The sequence below is a fragment of the Emys orbicularis genome, chromosome 13 (genome assembly GCF_028017835.1).
Source record: "Emys orbicularis isolate rEmyOrb1 chromosome 13, rEmyOrb1.hap1, whole genome shotgun sequence".
Classification (NCBI taxonomy): domain Eukaryota; kingdom Metazoa; phylum Chordata; order Testudines; family Emydidae; genus Emys; species Emys orbicularis.
Window position 1 is genome coordinate 36,600,611 of NC_088695.1, and position 20,234 is coordinate 36,620,844.

At 48.2% G+C, this 20,234-nt stretch overlaps 1 protein-coding gene across 1 annotated transcript; it reads right to left on the bottom strand.

Moving 5' to 3' along the window:
* Window positions 1-6,465: 6,465 nt before the first annotated feature.
* OTOP3 (otopetrin 3) lies at window positions 6,466-20,234 on the bottom strand. Its single transcript, XM_065415322.1, has 7 exons — window positions 20,224-20,234; window positions 16,035-16,456; window positions 13,774-13,910; window positions 11,833-11,891; window positions 10,748-10,845; window positions 8,850-9,772; window positions 6,466-6,636 (listed from the first exon to the last, which is right to left on the bottom strand). The coding sequence occupies exons 1-7, from the start codon at window positions 20,232-20,234 to the stop codon at window positions 6,466-6,468; spliced, it is 1,821 nt and encodes a 606-aa protein (XP_065271394.1).

Below are 20,234 nucleotides of genomic sequence, written 5' to 3' on the forward strand. Positions count from 1 at the left end.
CCTGAGTGAAAGATGCCTAAGGAGTGTCCAATGTGGTTGTTGCACTAGAAACCAGACCATTCTTAGCTCTTCTGTCGTTCTCTCACTCCTGGCTTTGGTCTGGAGACAGACCTGAACCTGACCAGCTGGAGGCTATGACCTCCGCTCCCTCACCCCCTGGTCAGATTCAGCATTTGATTAAAAGACTCTGAATGTAAAGAGTTAAACTGGGTCAGCGAGGGAAGCTGCTGCTGCCGCGGGAGGTGTGTGTGTTTTTTTTATTGTAGAAATACATAGTTTTTGTGATTCTTTTCCAAAGAATTTATTCCAAGTCTCCATCGGGTTGCAGGTCGTCTTGCTGCTGCCTCTCCTCACTGTCCATGGCAGGGCTGGAGGATCTTTATTTACCAGTTGAATGAAAAGGGAATGCTAAAGGGAATCTATTTGTTCATCCACTTCACGTCTGTGTTTTGAGTCCCTCTTTCCTTCCCCTTCGGTTGCTGTAAGCCAATGCTTCAATGCAAAGTCCAAAGCTCTGCCCTTTCCCTTTCTTCCCCACTTTGCCACTCACTGCCCTGGAGGTTTGTAGACCTGGAATGGTGCTGTGTCCTTAAAGATGGGCTCTTTAAACGACCAGAGTGTATGTGTCTAAAGCCACTTTGAATACCTTACTCAGACTAAGGGGGTCAGTGCAAAGGCTGGGAGAAAAGGGCTAGACCCGGAGGCATCAGCAGGCTTTTCCTTGCAAGGAGAAAGGAACAGTTTGTGTCGCCCTCCAGCAGCCTTTTCCAATTGATTGAAGGGACTATATTGTCTAGCCTTGGAAAAAGCTATATCCCACCTTCCTTGCTGGGCATGTTGTCATGGCATGTGGGGAATGGCGGAAGGGATCAATTGTGCACTGCTTTTTCAGGGCAAGGGGTTGAAGGAAGGTCTCAGGGAAGTCTTAAGCAGCAAGTTGAAGGCAGCAGGAGAAAAGCAGCTAGACACTGGTGGGAGTGACCGCTGGGGTGAAGTTGGATCCTTCAGAAGGCCTTGATGGCTTCTGGATTAAAAAAGCTAGACTGTATTGGATGTCAGGCATGGTAAGTGTGGGAACCTATAGTTTGCAGGGATATTGGGAGATCATCTGCCTCAATCACAAGATATTGTGATGCCATGCTTGATGCAGCAGTGCAGGGTTGCAGTTCTGTAGATTAGGGCATGAGCCAGAGGTGTTTCTGTTCCACTGGAAGGTCCTCATGTTGCAGATGTGGGCCACAGGATGAGGGGGATCCTCTCATGGACCAAGTTCTAATTCCTCTACTGCTTAGTCCTTAGTGTTTCATTCTGCAGACCGCCAAGGACAGCCATTCTTGAACCTTAGCTTTAGAACCACTGCTGTAGATGACTCCATGTAAACCATTCTCCCTACCTGTATGAAGGGGGCAGCCACCCTGTAGTACTTTCCCTTATGAGGAGCTCCATGCTGTGGTATGGGCAGCCACTGTGCAGTAGCCCTCTTTCCAGTTTAGTATGGGTAGCTCACTGATCTAGTATCAAAGCAGTCCCCCTCCTGTGGTGCTGGACCTGGACTAAAACGCCCCAGCCCAGTTTGGTACTGGAGTATAGCCTGGAATATCCTTGAAGGACAAGGGATAGATGAAGGGAACCTTTTTTCTCTCCACCCCCAATGCATTTTGTCATCATTTCCACCACCACCACCCCCCTTCTGTATAAAGACATTTACAGATTGAAGTCTATATTTTGCTTGGAATATCTCTCACCGGAAGAATGTGATTGATGGAGCCCTGGTGACGGGCCGACATCTGATTGTACCGCACCTGCACCTCACAGCTGGACAAGGGACTTCTTGTGTCCCGGATGCTTGCTTTTCCCCTGCCCGTCACGCACACTGGTTTTGTGGTATCTTCCGGCCTTTCAGTTTGCTTTGTATATCCTCTGTTCCTTTGTGAGTTCCTCTGCAGTTTTATGTTCCTTGATGTTTCAAGTTCATGTTCCTTGATGTTTCAAGTTCAGTCTTTGTTCCATGAAAATCAAATTGCACTGTAAACTATTTGCTCACCTATAGAGATATAAAAATTATCTTAAACATGGCACCTGCTTTGACTCTGTCTGTCCCAGAGGGGGTTTATGATCTTGTTTGTGTTACTTCTGGGGGCCTACTGCATGATTTATGTGACTGGAGGATATGGTGTCCTGGTTTCCTTTGCAACGGGTGGCTTCCCACCTGGTTATCTCTGGTAAACTTACCTGACCTGTGCATTCCTGGCCTTTGATATGCTGCGAATAGGGTCTGTTAAAATGACTGAGGCCAAGGGCTTCACAGGATTCCAACAAAGGATTAGATACTTATATGAATAATGAGTACATAGAATTAATGAAATAAAGGGCTAGAAAGGACCTTGAGATATCATCAAGTCCAGCCCCCCGTACTAAGCCAGGATCAAGTAAACCTAGACCAACCCTGACAGGTGTTTGTTCAACCTGTTCTTAAACACCTCCAGTGACGGGGATTCCACAACCTCCCTTGGAAGCCTGTTCCAGAGCTTAACTCTCCTTAGAGTTAGAATTTTTTCCCTAATGTTTAACCTAAATCTCCTTTGCTGCAGATTAATTCTTCTTGACCTACTTTCGGTAGACATGGAGAACAATTGATCACTGTTCTCTTTGTAACAGCCCTTTACATGTTTGAAGACTTATCAGGTCCCCTCTCAGTTTTATTTTCTCAGGACTAAAAATGCTCCGTTTTTTTTTTTAACTGTTCTTCATAGGTCAAGTTTTCTAAACCTTCTATCATTCTCTACTGAATTCTCTCCAATTTGTCCACATATTTCTTAAAATGTGGCACCCAGAACTGGACACAGCACTCTAGCAGAAGCCTCACCAGTGCTGAGTAGACCGGGACAGTTACCTCCTGTGTCTTATGTACGACACTCCTTTTAATACATCCCAGAATGATATTAGCCTTTTTCACAACTGCATCACAGTGTTGACTCATATTCAATTTGTGATCCACTGTAAAACTCCAGATCCTTTCCAGCTAGAGTTTTGATTTTTGTTGTCCTATCTACTTTGGGAGATATAAATTCTGTGCCTCAGGGCTTAACAAACTACCTATGGTTAGAGAGAGACCTTCCCTCTGGGCAGGGTATTCCAGCATTGTCCATTAGGGGGTTTCTTGTACCTTCTGAAGCAGTTGATGCTGGCCTCTGTCAGATGCAGGATACTGGTGTAGCTGGACCATTAGTCCAATCTGGTATGGCAGTTCCTATGTTCCAGAGCTGATTGGTTATTGGCCTCTTTATCATTGGTCAGTGAGACTTCATAGGTAAGTTCATGATGTTGCCACAAGAGACCACATCCCAGTTTCCCTCTCATGCTGTGTGTAGACGTTCATTGTACATACAGGGTACATCTACACTGCTAACTCCCCCACGGCAGCGACCCTCAGAACTGGGTCTTACGGGGCTTGTGCTACGACACTAAAAATAGCCACTTACAAGTTCCTGCTTGGGGTTTGAGGGGGATGCGTCTCAGAGCCCAAGCTCCAATCTGAGCAGGAACATCTACACAACATAGTGTGAGCCCCGCAGGCCTGAGTCTGTAGACGTGGGCTCTGAGACTCGCTGCCACGGGTGTGTTTTTGCTGTGTAGACATGCCTGCAAAGTGCTAGTATTTGTATCTCAGTGTTAGGCCTCCAGAACTCCCTGATCAGCTAGGCCCTATCAACTCAAGCGTGACCTTCTCAAGCAATTTTCCTCTTCCCCACGCACATACATCATTGCTCCAGTATCTTTTGCAAACAAGGGAGAAGGTTTGAGAGCTTGTTTTCATTTGAAAGGAAAAGACCTCTGGTGTGTTCCTTGGGTGAGATTCCTGGTGCAAACTGAAATGGAAGTAATAATTAACTTTATTGGTGCCTAATTTATTCAGCTGTAATTTCTCCTGACATTTCTTGTTGACATAAGGCTTAGTAAAAGTATTGGAGGCAAAGTCCATGCTCACTTGACCTGTCTCACTTGTAACTTCCAGACTAGTTGCAGTAATTGTGATCTGTACCCACTGGGATGCCAGTGTCAGGGGCTCTTCGGAGAGGCATTTCCGAGTGCCATTAGCTCTCTCTACCCCTGACTGTGGCTTGTAGGGTGTTTGTTTTTATACAAGGCTGCAATTCTGAGAATCCAAGCTCTGAACCTAGCCAAACCCTTCTTTAGACTGATTTATGTTGGATGGGAGCAGTAAAGGTCGTGGTATTTGCACTTTAATCCATCAGCCTTGGTTAAGTGACATGAAGGATTTTGATAGCAAGAAAAGATGGATTGATTGTAAAATCGGGACCTGCCCTTAAATCTTTATATAATCTTTGTACTTGGGAAGGACTGGATCCGAAGCCTGTTGCAACCAATGGGGGGCTTTCCATTGACTTCAGTGGGCTTTAGGTCAGGCTCTGTGAGCAAAGGGTGAAACAAAGACTGCAACGGCAAACCGTAACTGTTCAAATTGTCTTTATTTCTATTCACTGAGCTCAGTGGGCCCTCGGTCACGAGGGCCACCCCTAGCCTCTGTGCATTCCAGTTCCCCACCTAAGTGCCTTTGGTAAATCAAACACCTGATGTGTTTCTCATCAAACACGGTGCGGTGCATTTTTACTCCCGGATTTGCACACAGGTTAACGCACATTGCTCCGTCCTGTACAGACTGTGGAAAGCACAAAGGGGGGGGTCACAGTAGAATTATTATTAGCTTATTTTAGGGCTTTCCTAAATTCCAAGGCTAGAAGGGACCGTTGTGATCATCTAGTCTGACCTCCTGTGTAACACAGGCCAGGGAACTGCCCCTAGCTAGGCTTTCAAAACGGCAGGCAATGGTGTGACCTTCACTAGCGCAAAAGGATCAGCTGATTCCATTTCATGAGAGAACAAGAAACCCACTCAATAAAAAGCAGGACTGAGGAATGTCAAGTATAAGCTAAGTGGTAACTATAACGCTTCTCTAGCGCTTTTCACCGGCAGCGCGCCGAATGCCTGTCAGAACCTTCATTGAGCCCAGTTAAACGGGGTAAGTGGTTTCGTTCCCATTCTACAGATGGGGACATAGAGACACAGAGCTGTTTATGGCCTGATTTCCAGAGATGCTGAGTGCCCATACCTCCCTTTGACTTCAATTAGAGTTGTGGGTGCTCAGCACTTCTGAAAATTGATCCCAGAGGCCCAGATCCTCCAGGGTATTCAGGCGCCTTAGGCTGTGTCTACACTTAAAACAATACAGCAGCACAGCTTTTGTGCTCCAGCTGTGCCGCGGTAGCACTTCTGCATAGACACTCGTACAGCGACGGGAGGGGTTCTCCAGTTGCTGTAATTAATCTGCCTCCCTGAGAGGCGGTCGCTAGGTCAACGGAAGAATTCTTCCATCTGCCCAACGTGGTCTACACCGGGGTTAGGTCGGCAACGAAAAATTCACACACACCCCCGAGAGATGTAGCTATGCCGCTGTACGTTTTCTGTGTAGACCAGCCCTAAGTCTCATTGAATTCAATGAGAGTAAGGCCAGGTCTACGCTAAAAAGTTAGGTTGACCCAGCTACATCACTCAAGGGTGTGAGAAATCCACCCCCCTGAGTGGCAAAGTTAAATCGCCCTAGCCCCTGGTGTAGACAGCGGTAGGCTGGCAGAAGAATTCTGTCAACTTCGCTACCGCCTCTCAGGGAAGTGGATTACCCATGCCAATGGGGAAACCCTTCCTGCCAGCATAGGTGGCATCTACACTGAAGCACTACAACAGCACAGATGCAGCTGCATTGCTGTAGCATTTCGAGTGTAGACAAGTCCTTAAAGAACTAAATATCTTTGAGCATCTGGCCCATGGATACATATAGAGTTAGTGTCAGAATCAGGAGCAGAACCCAGATCTGCTCTAACCACTACACCCCGCTCCATAGGTGCTCATATGAACCTTGTACTTCCATACATCCATGTAAAAAGTGGGCATTTTTGTTCATTTTTGCTTGACCCTGGGGCATGTACTTCAGGTATTTCTGTGGCCTCTTCCTCAGATTGCTGATAGGGTTCCTGCCCTTGATTTCAGAGGTTCTGTGGAGTGCATTTCAGTCTGTGCATCATGATGCTGCTCTTATGTTCAGAGGGTTGAAGGTGGAGTGTCCTGAGTGCAGTAACTATATTATCCCTATTATTCTGGCACTAGTTTGTTTCCATTGAGCAGTACAGTATTTTACAGACCAGTCCAGATTGTTTTGTTTTTCTATGGAGAAAGTTGACACCAGCGTGTTCAAAACACAAAACAACTTCCCTTTCATCTGAAACTCCTTGAGAAATAGGGCTCAGAGGAGCCAAAGTGAAAGTCAAAATGAAAGTGAGCTGGCAGTATCTGTGTCTTTGTTCCCAGGTCTCCCCCATCCGGCTACTGCTGTGTGACTTCAGCTCCATTTCTCCCTCCACCACTGGGCGAGGGAGGGTTGGACCTGGTTCAGGATGACACATAAACCTCCAGGAGCCCCCCGACGGAGTGCATTCTGTAGAACACACCCAGGGGCAGGCCGAAGTTCACGATGGCAAACCAGGTGGAGTAACCGTAAAACGACTTCTCCAGTCCGTTCTCGAAGGCGGGGTGCATCCCGAATGTGGGCATGATCCACAGCTAGAAGGGTGGTTACAAAGAGCAGAGGTCAGAGGAGGTTAGGGTGTCCTATATCAGTGGCTCTCAACCTTCCCAGACTACTGTTCCCCTCTCAGGAGTCTGATTTGTCTTGTGTACCCCCAAGTCTCACCTCACTTAAAGACGGTTTGCTTACAAAATCAGACATAAAAATACAGAAGTGTCACAGCACACTTCGAATGACAAATTGCTGACTTTCTCATGGCTACCATATAATTCTAATATAAATATTGTACTTACAGTTCAGTGTATAGTATACAGAGCAGTATAAACAAATCATTGTCTGTATGAAATGTTAGTTTGTACTGACTTCACTAGTGCTTTTTCTGTAGCCTGTTGTAGAACTAGGCAAATATCTAGAGGAGTTGATGTACCCCCTGGAAGCTCTCTGTGCATCCCCAGGGGTATGCGTACCCCTGCTTGAAAACCATTGTCCTATATATATTCAGCATAGTCCATGGCACTGGGTATGCTCAAAAGCCTATGGTGCTGAATGGACGCAGGGCTGGCTGAGGCAGTCACTGGGGTATCTCTGATTAACAGAGCAAGTCCTCTCCCTAACAGAAGACATCTCAGAGGGATGTTTCCTCCCCTTACACTACTGCAGTCTCTGCCAAGTAAAACCGTGTCTCTAATATAACCCCGTCTGGAGACTCAGTAACAACACAGTTGCCCCCACAGCCTGGTTCAGCTTTTCTCGTGTGTCTGGCATGAGGAACTTGGAAAATGTAGCATTTTTATGACTATTTTGTGTGACTCGGTTTCCCTGTTGTATTGTGGCCTGACTGCGTGCACAGCGCTAACTCACAGGCGGCTGTGAAGGGGGAGTTATGGAACTGAGCAGGCCAGGTAAAACACTGACAGCCTTTCAGGTCCTCAGCTTCAACGGAGTTAAGATCGCAAAGGCTGGGCCAACAGCTGGGAGCAGAAGTTACCTCACTGACTTCATCCAGGCTAGGATGTTTCACTCTTCCCAAGGCTAAGCCTGGGATCCAAAGGGCTGTTAAAAAGGTGCCCATTGCCGAAAAGGAGGGATTTTTGCAATGGGATGAGCTGAGAAAGGCTGGCCAGGATGTGTCACTGAAACATCTGAGAGGACTCAGAGGCAGAGGAAGCGGGCTGGAAGCATTGAGCTGTTTCTCCCAACTCCGAGATGGGGAATCAGCCGGACCTGCCGGAGCTTTGGCTGGAGTGGTGGAACTTGGGTAAAGGACTATGCAAGTAGGTTTTTAAATCTACTTCTGTTAGCACTGTGTACCTTTGGGGGCAGAATAAATCACGCTTTGTTTTGAAGAAGCTGCTTCTGTTTTCCGGCAAATGCTCCCAACGCGACACTCTTGCACGGGCCAGCCCCAGTTGGACCTGCAGAATCAGTCACAGTTGGTAACCAGAGGATGTATCCCACACCCTGGTCTACGAGTGGGTGGACTGCAGAATTCTACCTGGGGAGTGGTAAAGGCCTGACACCCGTGGGTGTGCACTCAGAGACACTCTGATAAGGGACAGCAGAAACCGTGACAGATGGGAGCCACCTAAGTTTTAATCGCATCCTCAAGCCAATGTTATAGCTCTGTCCAAAGTTTTTATCACGGTTCAAGGATGTGGTTAAGGTCCTGCCTATTCTGTTCAATGGAAATGGGTTGTAACTAGCTGTGTGGGCACAGATGTCATTGCAGACACGTCCTAATACTGGAGACTCTTGATGACAAGGACCCACTACTATCCGCTGTGCTTCCCACTTTCCTAGTTAGGCACTTTTTATTCAACACCAAATGTGTCTAATAACTTCTAATATACCTAAAATCAGGGCATCGGAGGAGTTTTTAGCTGCCTATGTTCCGTGAAAATCTCCCCCCGACCCATGTACAGAAAATCCAGCCACGCTGGAGTCATTCGCTTTAAAAAGATATTTTAGGGTCAAGGAAGTGAGAGGTTAACAGGAAACCTTGTCTGCACTGTAGCATGAGCCTCAGTGCTGGTGTGTAAGAGTTTACTAGCAGGCCTAGGGAATGTGGATGAACGAAATGGATGGCTCAAAGGAAAGAGAAGGTGGGGTGGGCAGGGGTGTGTGTGTGTGTGTGTGTGTGTGTGTGTGAGAGAGAGAGAGAGAATGTAGAACCAAGGTGTTCTCTGGGTATACTTGTTCTCATTCCAGGCCCGGGATGTAGAGAAGGCAGCTTGAGAGAGATACTCACTATGATGTTGCACAAGACCAAGAAGATTGAGATCTCCTTTAGGGCTTTCCTCTTCCAGTTCAGGCGGCCGTAGGTATGGCTGTAGGCATGCGAAACCCTCCTGATCTCCTGTCTTATCTCTAGTGGGTAAACTCTTCTCGGGTCACAGTCTTCACGCTTCTCACCTTCTTTTGCTTCAGTCTCTTTGTTGCCAGGGGGTGGCGCGGGCTCCTGGCTGGTGTGTGACATGGCCGTCTCTTCACTGGATGGACCCGAGTGCTGTGTGTGGGGCCCAGCCAGGCTGGCATCAGGATCCTCCACCAAAGGCTGCCGGTGAAGCCCCTCGATAATGAAGATGTTTTGTGTGATGTGCTGAATGATGAGGCTGACCGCGTAGGTCAGGATGAGTCTGTTTAGCAGGTCTCCAGGGTTGGTGGCCACAATGGCGACAATGGAGAAGTAAGAAATGCCAATCTGGCCTAGGGCTGCTCCCATGAGCAGGATCACGTCCAGGCTTCGGGTTGGGTTTTTCAGAGTATCTAGCTCACGCTCTTCCAAGCCATGGATGACAGTCCCAGCCAAGGCACCCACAGTCATCATCGGCAGAAGCGCGACGTAGTAGGAATAATACAGCACAAGGGTCTCCTGCCTAGGCGCTGAGCTGGTAGCCTCGATCTGGTAGGTCATGAAGATGCAGATCCCAATGAACAATGTAGATATGCCCAGCACCAGCCCATAAATGACACCACGGAGCTTGAACTTGGGCTGGGCATGAATGGTGTGGTGGGGAGGGATGCGCCTGCCCACGTTCTTCCACATGACGTACAGCATGGAGCTGCCGATGAGACAGTATTCCGTGTTGAAGGGGTACAGCAAGATGTAGCCCTTCTGGAAGACACGGCAGGCTATTGTGTTTGGACACGTGCATGAGCTGGACTCGTTGCCTGGAGTGAGGGAAGAGGAAGGGGGTCATTTGGGAGGCACGAATAGCCTGGGAAATTTTTTTTTGTCTATTTCCTGGCTACCTGCAGTGAGGTCCTACATACCTGCCTGCCCCAGAAAGCCTAATGACCTGCATGAAGCCAAATGAGCCTTTAAGACTGGCCGGGAGGGGGCAGAATAATAATATTTTGCCCTTCCCATGCTCTAAGCCCGGTACAAACACTAACTAATCAGCCCTCCCAGTCCACCCTGGAAGGGGGGAAATATTGGTTTCTCCATTTGTACAAGACACAGACAGGTGAAGTCACCTGTCCAAGGCCACACAGCAAGCCAATGGCAAAGCCAGGATCAGTGCTAAGGCTTTTCTGGTTCCTATCTCCCTGCTCAATCCACTAAACTCTCTTCACATGCATCTGGGAGGTTAAGACCCCGGTAAAGGTCTACAACATCGTCCTGAGGGTTTGAGGTTTCTGCCGTGTCATGATGAATTAGTCACGTAGGGAACTGATGGGTATCTCTCTCTCTCTCTCTCTGGAAGGAGAGACCGGACCCAGTCCTGGACCATGACTACGTGTAGCCCTTGCCCTGTGTGTAATATGTATTCTCTTTCCTTCCCTACCTAGACCTTCTCCCAGGAGACCTCTTTATCTCCAAAGTTTAGTGGCTAAATAGCTTTCCAGGCAAATCAGCATGTTCCAAATGACCCACAAACGGTAGTACGGATCATCCAAAAATCTAGATCTCTACGGGTGACCTCAACCTGCAGTTAAGAAAAACTTCCTCTTTCCCCGGAAAAATAGACTCCAACTCCTTGTGCTTTAGTGAAGCCATGCATCCCAGTGGAGATGATCCAGAAAACTGAATGGCTGGGGCCAAGGGCTAGTGCTGACCTCGCGGATTCTCCAGCCTACCCGTCTACCTGTTGCTATTAAGAAGCACTGAAGAATGAGCCATGACTGGAAAATTTTGCACAAGACCTTTGAGTGCAGATTCAATTTCCCTGTGAACAGAGTCGTTGGTCACCGCTAACAGCCAGAGGAGGAGATCTGTGGCCATGGTCAGCATCAGCCCACATCTGTAAAAGGGGAAGAGCACTTTTACAACGTGTCACCTGAGACCATCTGTTATGGTCTTTTGCCTTTAGCTCCTCCTTGCTTTATGGCGCACACACATTCTCCAACCCGTGTGGTACTACCTGGACTCACATGGGCACACCCACCCACACCTGTGCTTATGCATACACTCAGGCATGCACACTCATATATTTGCACACATAAGCACACCCATTCCTGCACAGTCATAGCCATTCCCACTTGCAGTAATTTGCACAGGTTCTCACGTCCACTAGACTTACACCTGAACTCTTAAACCAGTTGCGAACTGTGCAAGGGGCCCATTGGGGCTTGCAGCTGTCACCGGAACATGTGATGGCCGGAAGAAAGCTGACTAACCCATGTAGACGTAATGAAAATGGGCGAGGTCAAGTCAAAACCTAGTGCCTCAGCAAGCACGTGCAGTAGAAAGATTCTTGAGGTTGGGGGTTGGTTTGTGAAATCTCTCATCCTTTAAAGATGAATTTTCCTGCTTGGTGGAATTGGCAGTAATCCCGCTGGCCCCCAGCACTGGCATGGATGTCAGCTCTAATGTGGGTCCTGCAGTTTTATATGTCTACCTGCAAGGATTGTGCCTCTCCACTGTAATCCACAACCTCCTATTCATGTTGACTAGGTCATTATCCTCCACTGAGGAAATTCAAGTGGACTGGAGATGGGATTAGGAAATCAAACCGGTTGATGCCACACAGACCAAACAAGAAGATGGCTCAGAAGGCAAAGCCCATCCGAGGCCCGTTTGAAAGTGTGACAAATTGATCTGCCTTGCATTTAAATATAAAATCCTTCAGTTTTAAGAAACAAAGATCTTTAAAGCTGAAATGCAGATTATAAGGCACCCCTGGGAGGGCTGCTGAGGAAGGGAAAGTGGAGTCAGAAAGGCCTGGTATGGGAGTGTTCAAAGTAATATGAAGGGCTATTAAACAAGGCCCCTCCTTCTCTCGTCCTACCTGGTGAGGTTGTGCTGGACTTGGGTACAGTCCTTACAGTGGCGCCATAAAAGGTACGTCTGAAAGCAACAGAAACAATCAAATGAACCTATTGTAAACCTGGCAACAGGTGCGTGTGCAGATGTGTGTGAGCGGGAGCCTGTGCAAATGCAAGCGTCTGAGTGGGAATGGGCGCAGGAGTGCTTGAGCTTATGTGTGCATACGCATCCATTTTGCAGCATCTGCACATGGGCAAACATGTATTGTCTAAAGTGCAGCCAGCTGCTTGACTACACTTGCGGTTTGATATTGCAAATAATATTCAAGAGACCAAATAACCAAGCGTAGCCATTTAATACTACTGCTCTGCTCTTTCCAGGAAGCAGCTCTCTGACAGCCTGCAGTTCACCTTACACAGAAGGGGTGCTCCGAAGTAGGCATTTCAATTGGCCATATTTATCGTCTGGTTTACAAACTAAAAGCACTTTATATAGCACCCAAGACTAAAATCCACCAGTCAGCTTTTTACCCTGTTGTTCTGTATTAACTTCTTCCTGCCTTATCTTTTGTTTTGGATCCCACATTCCAAAGGCTAGGAGGGGCCATGGAGTCACAATACAGCCTGTACTAGGACACACCGTTCGGGTATCTTGTCCTTGACAGGTTTCCTATTTGCTAATGCCAAAAGCGACGTTTAGATTTGCAGAGCATTGTGGGATAGATAGATAGCATGACAGAAGTGAGCTGAATACGAGTCAGTTAGCAGAACTGCCCAACATTAATATTGAGAATAACATACACAGTATTAATACCATGTGCATAATACCTATTAATGGGGGGGGAGGGAATATATCTGGCTACATCTACACTACACACCAGTGCTGGAGGTATGTGGTGTACGTGTAGCTACACACACAGTGAAAAGCAGGGATGTGTCCACACTTGTAGTAGTGTGGAACAACATGCATCGGTGGAAGCCTCTGGCAGTGGAAGAAGGCTTCAGCAGCTCCCTGCTGCCAGAGCCTTTCACTGGGTGAGGAAAGGCTCTGGTGGGGAGGAAGCAACCTCGAAACCCCCTGGCTGGAGCCTTTCCAGCAGTAGGGAGGCTGCAGACACTCCACTGCTAAAAATAGCAGTGTAAACAGGGAGGCAGAGTAGAGAACGTGTAGGGTTTGCACTCTCAGGGGTGTCTTTACTTGCCTAAGCTGTGCCTCACGGTCTACCCTGCTACTTATACCCATGCTAGGGGGGCTACACAGGTATGTAACATGCCGCCAAAGGAAGCATGCAGCACAGATGTACCATAGGTCTGGCTAACATGTAACTGTGTACGTGTGTGAATGTGAGGGCGCATGTACGTACGAATCTAATCCGAAAAGAGAGACTTGAAAATACATTTCCATTCGCTCTGCCAGGCACAGGAGTTTGCATCTGATAGAATCTGGGGAATTTGCATATATGGTTTTAGGTCACAGAGATGTCATAGTTCACAGAACTTCTGGTTGCAAAGCACATCTAAATGATTTAAATGGGCAATTGATTTTGCCATTAGGGTTTGGCAATTGCAAACAGAGAGAAATCCTGATTTCAAATGGAAAAGCTTCCTGGGGGACGTTAGTACAGAGACAGCTGTCTGGGCTGGTGAGGGGTAATGTACCACATTTTCACTTATCTCTGTCCCTTTACTGACTTTGCAGAAGGAAGCAGGGGAACTTCCGCTAAATTCCATGATCGATTTATTGTCTTTTATCACAGAAATGATTTCATTTTACTTTTATGTCTTTGAGTACTATTTGTGCTACATGTATTGGCACTGTATGTGGTTTGGTATTTAAAACAATAACTGATACTAAAAATACCTTTAACAAGAAACCCCTACCTCTGAGCTCTCTCTTCCTCCCTTCCCTGCCTCCCAGCTATACGGCAGAGTGACTGGATTCCAGAGAAGATGACGTTCCATACCTGAATGCAAACGAAGATGATTTCTATGCACAGGAACAGGATTTCCAGTTGGGATTTGCAATGGTTGTGGCTGACAATGTATCCGATCCTGAACACATGCAGGAGGATGGTGCAGGCTCCAAACAGCACTAGAGACCCTGTCCAAACAGTAAAACCATCAGCGAACCAAATGAGCAAGGGTCCATACATGGAGTAAGCTGAAAGTGGTGCAGGTTTAGTAACCATCACCACATCTCCTGCTTTCATGCTTCCTGCGCTCGGTGGGGCTGGGCGAGTTCTAGTTTTGGAACTTCGGGGGTGGGCCTGAATTCAAATCCTGGATCCAGGTGCCCTGAAATTTGGGAAAATTTGAAAATCCCATGATTGTTTGGGGGGTGGGGTGGGGATCGCTGAATCACGATTTTTGAACATTTGGGTTTGGCAATACTGGCTCAGTCTCTAATTAAGCTACTTGAACAACGCACGCCATTCACCTGGATTACACATGTGTGGGAGGTGGAATTCATCCCCTGTTTTGCACAAGGTGCTGCATTAGAGACTAGGTCACTGGGAGTGAGGATTTCTGGCTAGAAATCCAGCTGCGCTGGATATCGCTCAGTAAAGCTTGGAGGGTCAAATTTTCAAAGCTGTTTAGGTGTTTAAGGATGGAGAGAGGCACCTACTGGGCTTCTCAGCAGCTTAGGTGGAGAGCTGAGTGAAGAACTGAGTTTTCAGTTTGGTGGTTGAACCAAAAATTTTTTTTAAAATGTTTTTGTTTCAAGTTCATTTGGAACAAACCGTCTTTCATGTGTTCATTTGGCTTTCAAGTGTTTGAACCCTTTTCTTTTGTTTTTTAAAAAACCTGGGTCAGCTTCCGAATGAAACGTCATTTGGAGACAAAAAAAAAAATCAAAGTGGTTAGTTCTGAAAATGTTGCAACAAAACATCTAGACTTTGTTTTCCTTCCAGAATTACGCGCCAAATTTGACTCAATTTCACGAATAGTTTCAGCCAACCCCGAAACTGCATTTTTTGGCAAATAAGCTAAATTATTTGGCCAAAAAATGTGTCTCAGCTCTAGCATGGTCCCTCGCTTCCACTGATTTCAACCTAACTTGCTTAACTCCCATTGAAATCAAGGGGCGGTAGGTGTCTAACTCGGTTAGGGGCTTCTAAGGATTCCCCTAGGCACCTAACTGCATCGTTAAGTGCCTAAATACCCTTTGAAAATCTGTCCCTTAGAGCTTCATTTTACTCCTGAGACAGTGCAGTAATTAAAGGCCCTAATAAACCAAGGACAGAGCAATTTGGATGTGTCATCTCATCAACTAAAGCGGGCTGGGCTGGTCAGCACTTGGCTGGGAGCTCCACGAGGAAAACCCCGGTGCTGCAAGAAGGGGATTTGCTGAGCAGAAATCTTCCCTTTTGAATCAGTATGAGCCAGTATGCCGGCATGGCATGAAGGGGCGGACAGTACTCTGCTGTTAGCTATAATGGTGTCCGTCCCACTGGTGATCACTAAAGGTAGATCTACACTGCAATTAAACACCGGCAGCTGATTCTGGTTCAGGCTGCGGGGCTATAAAATTGCAGCATAGACCCTGTGAATGGGGAGAGTCCCAGACGCTGGGTTCTAGACGGAGCCTGAACATGGACATCACAATCTTACAGCCCTGTAGCCTGAGCGCTGCTAGCCCAGTCAGCTGATGCGGGCCAGCCGCAGGTGTTGAACTGCAGTGTAGACCCCCGCGAGGTCCCCAGGCTCTCGCTTTGCAAGAGGAAGGATGATGTGGTTGGTTTCCTGGCTACATTCCAAGGTGGACAGTTACACCCTGCTGTCCTGAATTCCTCCCGGAGCTCCAGCTGCATGCAGGAGTCTTGGGCTCCTGGTCTTAGAACAACAGCCTGGCGCTTCCCTAGTGTCTTTTCATCAGAGGGTCTCAAAGCAGTTGACAAACATCCAGGACCTGAAGCCTCCCAGCACCCTGGGGAGGCAGTGAAGTCGTATGACCCCAGTCATTCAGATGGAGAAACTGAGACATGGAGGTGAAGGGTGGGGGTGGGTGGGGGGAGAGATGAAGTGACTTGCCCAAGGTCACAGCTTGAGACAGTGGCAGACAGCCCAGATCGCCTCATTCTCTGTGCTCTAACCGGTAGGAAATGCTGGGTTGCCGTGCCAGAGGTGGCAGCATTTTGATGGTGGGTGAAGTGGTCCCTTGTGTGTAAAGTGGTCTGAGTGCGAGGCACTGAACAAAGGTAAGAGGGTTGTGTGCAGCACTTACCCTGCACCCAGACTGGCCCGGCATGGGAGTCCCTGTACAGCACAGCATGGGGCTTCCTGCTGGTACACAGCAAGTAGTAAATGATCCAGCAGAGAGACAGGATCTTGAGGATGGAAAGGAAGATCCTGACGTCGCGCAAGGTAATTGCCACCCTGTTGAAAATCATGCTGCTTATGAAGGCGCAGCCCAGAAACACCACGTTCATGGCCAGCAGCCCTGAGAACAGCTGCCCGGCCTGCCGAGCCTGCTTGTCCTTGTGGAGCAGCGAGGAGCAGCGCCGGTGCAGCCAGCACTTCTCGTAGCGGATCTTCCAGGCTTCGGGCTCCGCTGATGCTGACTCTTTGCCATCAGTATCCTGGTTAAGGTGCCTCTGCCGTGTGGCTTCCTGGCCAGCCATCTCAGCAGCCACGATCTTCTGCGGTCTGGTCGGAAGAAGAGTTCACGCTGGGATCCCCTGTGTGGTTAAACAAATGGGGATTAATAAGAGCACTGATGGAAAGGATGTTAGGGGCTGCTGCTGTTTACATACTGAGCCACTTGGCTTCACATGGAGATAAAGTCACACGTGAGATGAGTTTGGTGGTCTCAGCTTAGTCCCTGGCACAATTTATCTACATAAATCCTCCCAAGACAAGCCTTGAGTGCAAGAAAAGCCAGTGCCCCTGGGGACCTTCCTCGTTTGGGGCCTCCACCCCTTGTGCATGCTTTGCAGCTCGCGGGAGGATTTCATCTTTCCTCTCTGGCAGCGGGATCAGAGAAGGAGGAAACGGCTTGCTGCCAGACCCTCTCAGCTGTAGGGTCAGATGTTAAAAGTGGCCTCACCCTTACCAGCAAAGATCCCCCCCAGAATGAAGGAAAGATGAAAACATAGATGTCGGGTTAAAGGCAGTTTGGCATGTTCCATGCATTATCCTTTACATTCTGCATGTGTGATCTTGGCCCTTTGTCAAGTCTGGATACTCCATGTGACCATCACATGTGCTTGGAAGCACTGTGAGGCCAGCTGAAGTTTTTGTTGTTGGTTAAGGTACCTTGAGGTATTGGGGTGGGGTACCAAAGACAGGGAGCACTATTCACACCCTGCTCCCCAGACTTCTTCCAAGTCCAACTCTGCAACCAGGTTTTCAGCTTGTTTCATGATAAGTATCTAGATCGGCCGCAAAGTTTGGATCCGGATCAGAACTTCTCCAAAGTTCAGGGCTATCTGGTTGTGAGATTTCGACTGAGGCCCATCTCTGCTGACAATTACACCATGCTATTCTTATTGAATGCATGAGACAACCAACCTGCATGTGTACGAGGAGCATAAAGCAGAACTGGGACTTTCAAAGGTGTGTGAGACTTGCCCGGGCCTGCACCGGTTTGTCAGCAAAAGATCCTGACTGCCCTCTCCCCCCATCCCACCCCCAAGTCATATCTCAGGAAGGAGGCAGAGCTGGAAAACTCTTCTCCCTCCCCCCTCGAAATGCAGTGGGAGACGGTAGAATAAATACCTGGAGCTTGTCCCTAGGAGACGGTAGATTTTGAACAGAGAAAGTCCCAAATCAACCCCCGCAGATCTGAGCACGCCCAAACTTCAGGGCACTTTTCAGTTTGGACCTAGCTGTAGTTTACAGCAAGAATCGTGGGAGAAGAACAGCCTCCGAGCAGGGCCGGCTCTAGCATTTTTGCCGCCCCAAGCAGCAAAAAAAAAAAAAAAAAAGCTGCGATCGCGATCGGCAGCAGCTCTACCGCCACTTCATTCTAGGGCGGCAATTCGGCGGCAGGTCCTTCACTCCGAGAGGGAGTGACCGCCCCGCCGCCAAATTGCTGCCGAACGGCTGAACGTGCCGCCCCCCTCTTCATTGGCCGCCCGAGGCACCTGCTTGCTACGCTGGTGCCTGGAGCCGGCCCTGCCTCCGAGGCAGAGACAATGCAGTCAAATGATGTTTAAAATGGTGCTTAAAGGAGATCTTGCGATGCAGCCCTTGAGGGCTAAGAAAATGTTCTGTTCAAAGCAGGTGAGAAGACCCTGCTAGATCCTAAAAGACCCAGCATGATTTGCTCTGTTAGTGGGGTAATTTATACACATGCGAAGTGTCTTCCAAGCAATGGAGCCAGGCTGATTCAGCTGCTCCAGGCAGCTTAAATACAGCAGGGGAAAGCAGATCCCTGGGCAGGCAGGGGCTTGCTCACTGGGCAAATCTCATTCTGATCGAAAGGGATCCACAGCGTGAGAAGAAAAACCCAACCCCTCACTTTGTCAGGGGGGTGATAAATCCACCCTGGCTTTGCGGGGGACATGGTCCCAGACCCAGGCCTCCATGTCCAACCTTTCCGCCGATCCCCAGGAGTGAGCCAGAGAAAGGAGAAGCCGAGAAGAGGTGTCCATAGTGGCCAGAGCTCTCTGATACGTTCTTACCTCCACACGGGCTGGTGAGATCCGCAGGGTGGAAGCAGCAACTGGTAGGACCCGTTTTACATTCTCCAGGCACGCAAAGCTAAAATCACACACACACACACCCCGCAATGACTGCTGTTTGGCCCTGGCCCTCTCCAGGCTTCTCTGAAGAGCTGCGGCAGGCAGGCAAGGGCTGCCAACTGGAAAGTGTAACCTGGGCTCTCACAGCGCATTGATTTTTGCCTGTTTACTTTTGGAATATTATTGTCATTATATTAATGACCTCGCTGAGAGGCTCATTAGCTCGGCAGATGGCAGCCAATAGGAATCAACCCTCTTAAACACCTGCCTGGCCAGCCCATGTCAACTGCCTGTTAGTTCTCTGCACAGGATGTGCTGACTGGTGAAAACCGCAAGCCGTAGTGACTAATGCCTTTTGAAGCTCCGCGGTGTCTGAAAGCCACTTCTCCCTCACTGATGCACTCGAGGGAGCTCCAGGTGGGGGATGATGATGATGATGGGCAAACTGGGCTGGCTAAAACAATCGGAACTTTCTCCCCAGTCTCAGCATGAACCTCAGCTGAACTGGTTTTGAAGTTCAAAAAAAAAAAAGTTTGGATCTCTTTGCACCCCCTCACCCCCCACCATTTTTCATTTTCTCTGGAGCCTCTCTGGAGAAACGGGCCAAAAGGGAAGTGGCTTTTGTGAGTTTGGATCCAGGACTCATTTTACCTGAGTCTGCAAAGTGTGAGGGTTTTTAGAGACCTGTTTGTACGTCTCTGAGCTGTTCTCTTGGGTTCCGGAAGCGGAAAGGCTGGGATACACAGCCAGATCCTCAGCTTCAAATCAATGGAGCTACATCAGTTTGTATCAGCTGAGGTTCTGGCTCAGAATGGAAAAAACTGGTCTCAAGGTATTTCCAAGCTTACCAGAAGCAGGAGGAGCAGTGGTGAATCTTGGGAGACGGTGGTCAGGAGAGGTGTTTAGCACAGTATGGCTAGACATATGATCAGATAAACACGCAAACTCTTAGGCGCATCTCCAAACCGAACCACAGGAGTACCTGAAGATTAGTTACCTGTATCACTGCCTGCCATGAGAGATGGGCTCCAAAGGAAGAATTCAGAACCACATCTGAATTTCCAATAGCACAAAGTTTTGGGGTGTTCAGATCCTCAAGTGTGCTTTGGGCTCATCTTGATCTGAGCTTTACAATGCTTGTTCTCAGTCTGCTGTATGCTCCCAGCCCTACTGAAGGTGAGTTTCTTTAGGCCACTGGAATATTTTTGGTAAACGTGAGCTGACCTCTGTTTTTGGTTGGAAGCCAGGGACAATAGTGTATGTTCTTAGCTGAGTTTGTGTTCCCTGAAAGTCCAAGTGCAATGGGGTGCAGATACAGGTGAAATGACACCGGGAGAGAGGTTATTAAGAACAGAAATGTCTAGCGTTGCAGCTCTGGGTTTGTCACTTTTACAACATACTTGAGTTCTGAGTCACAAAGTCCCCCGCAAGAGACTGATAAGGAAAGGAAGGAGCCAAGGGGTGAGATGCAAAGTACTGCCCTGGATCAGAAACTGGCTAAGGCACAGAAAACAAGGACAGGAATTATTTATTTGTCAAAAAGTCAAGAGTGGAAGTGCCCCAAAGTTCTGTCCTAGGAATGGCGTTTTAAGATATTATTGCATGTTATAAACCATCATGCTTCATGGCATAAGCCAGCCAGTAACTGATGGGGAGGTGGGATTAGGAAGATTTCCCCTATCAACAAGTTATTTCATCACTATCCACCACACCGTTTCCTGCACCTACCTCTGAAGCAT

Coding starts and splice junctions, on each gene's coding strand:
- OTOP3 (XM_065415322.1), bottom strand. Junction 9,773..10,747: donor AATTGAATCTGCACTCAAAG/GTCTTGTGCAAA, acceptor CCCTCACTCCAG/GCAACGAGTCCAGCTCATGC. Junction 6,637..8,849: donor TGGTCTTGTGCAACATCATA/GTGAGTATCTCT, acceptor CCACCCTTCTAG/CTGTGGATCATGCCCACATT.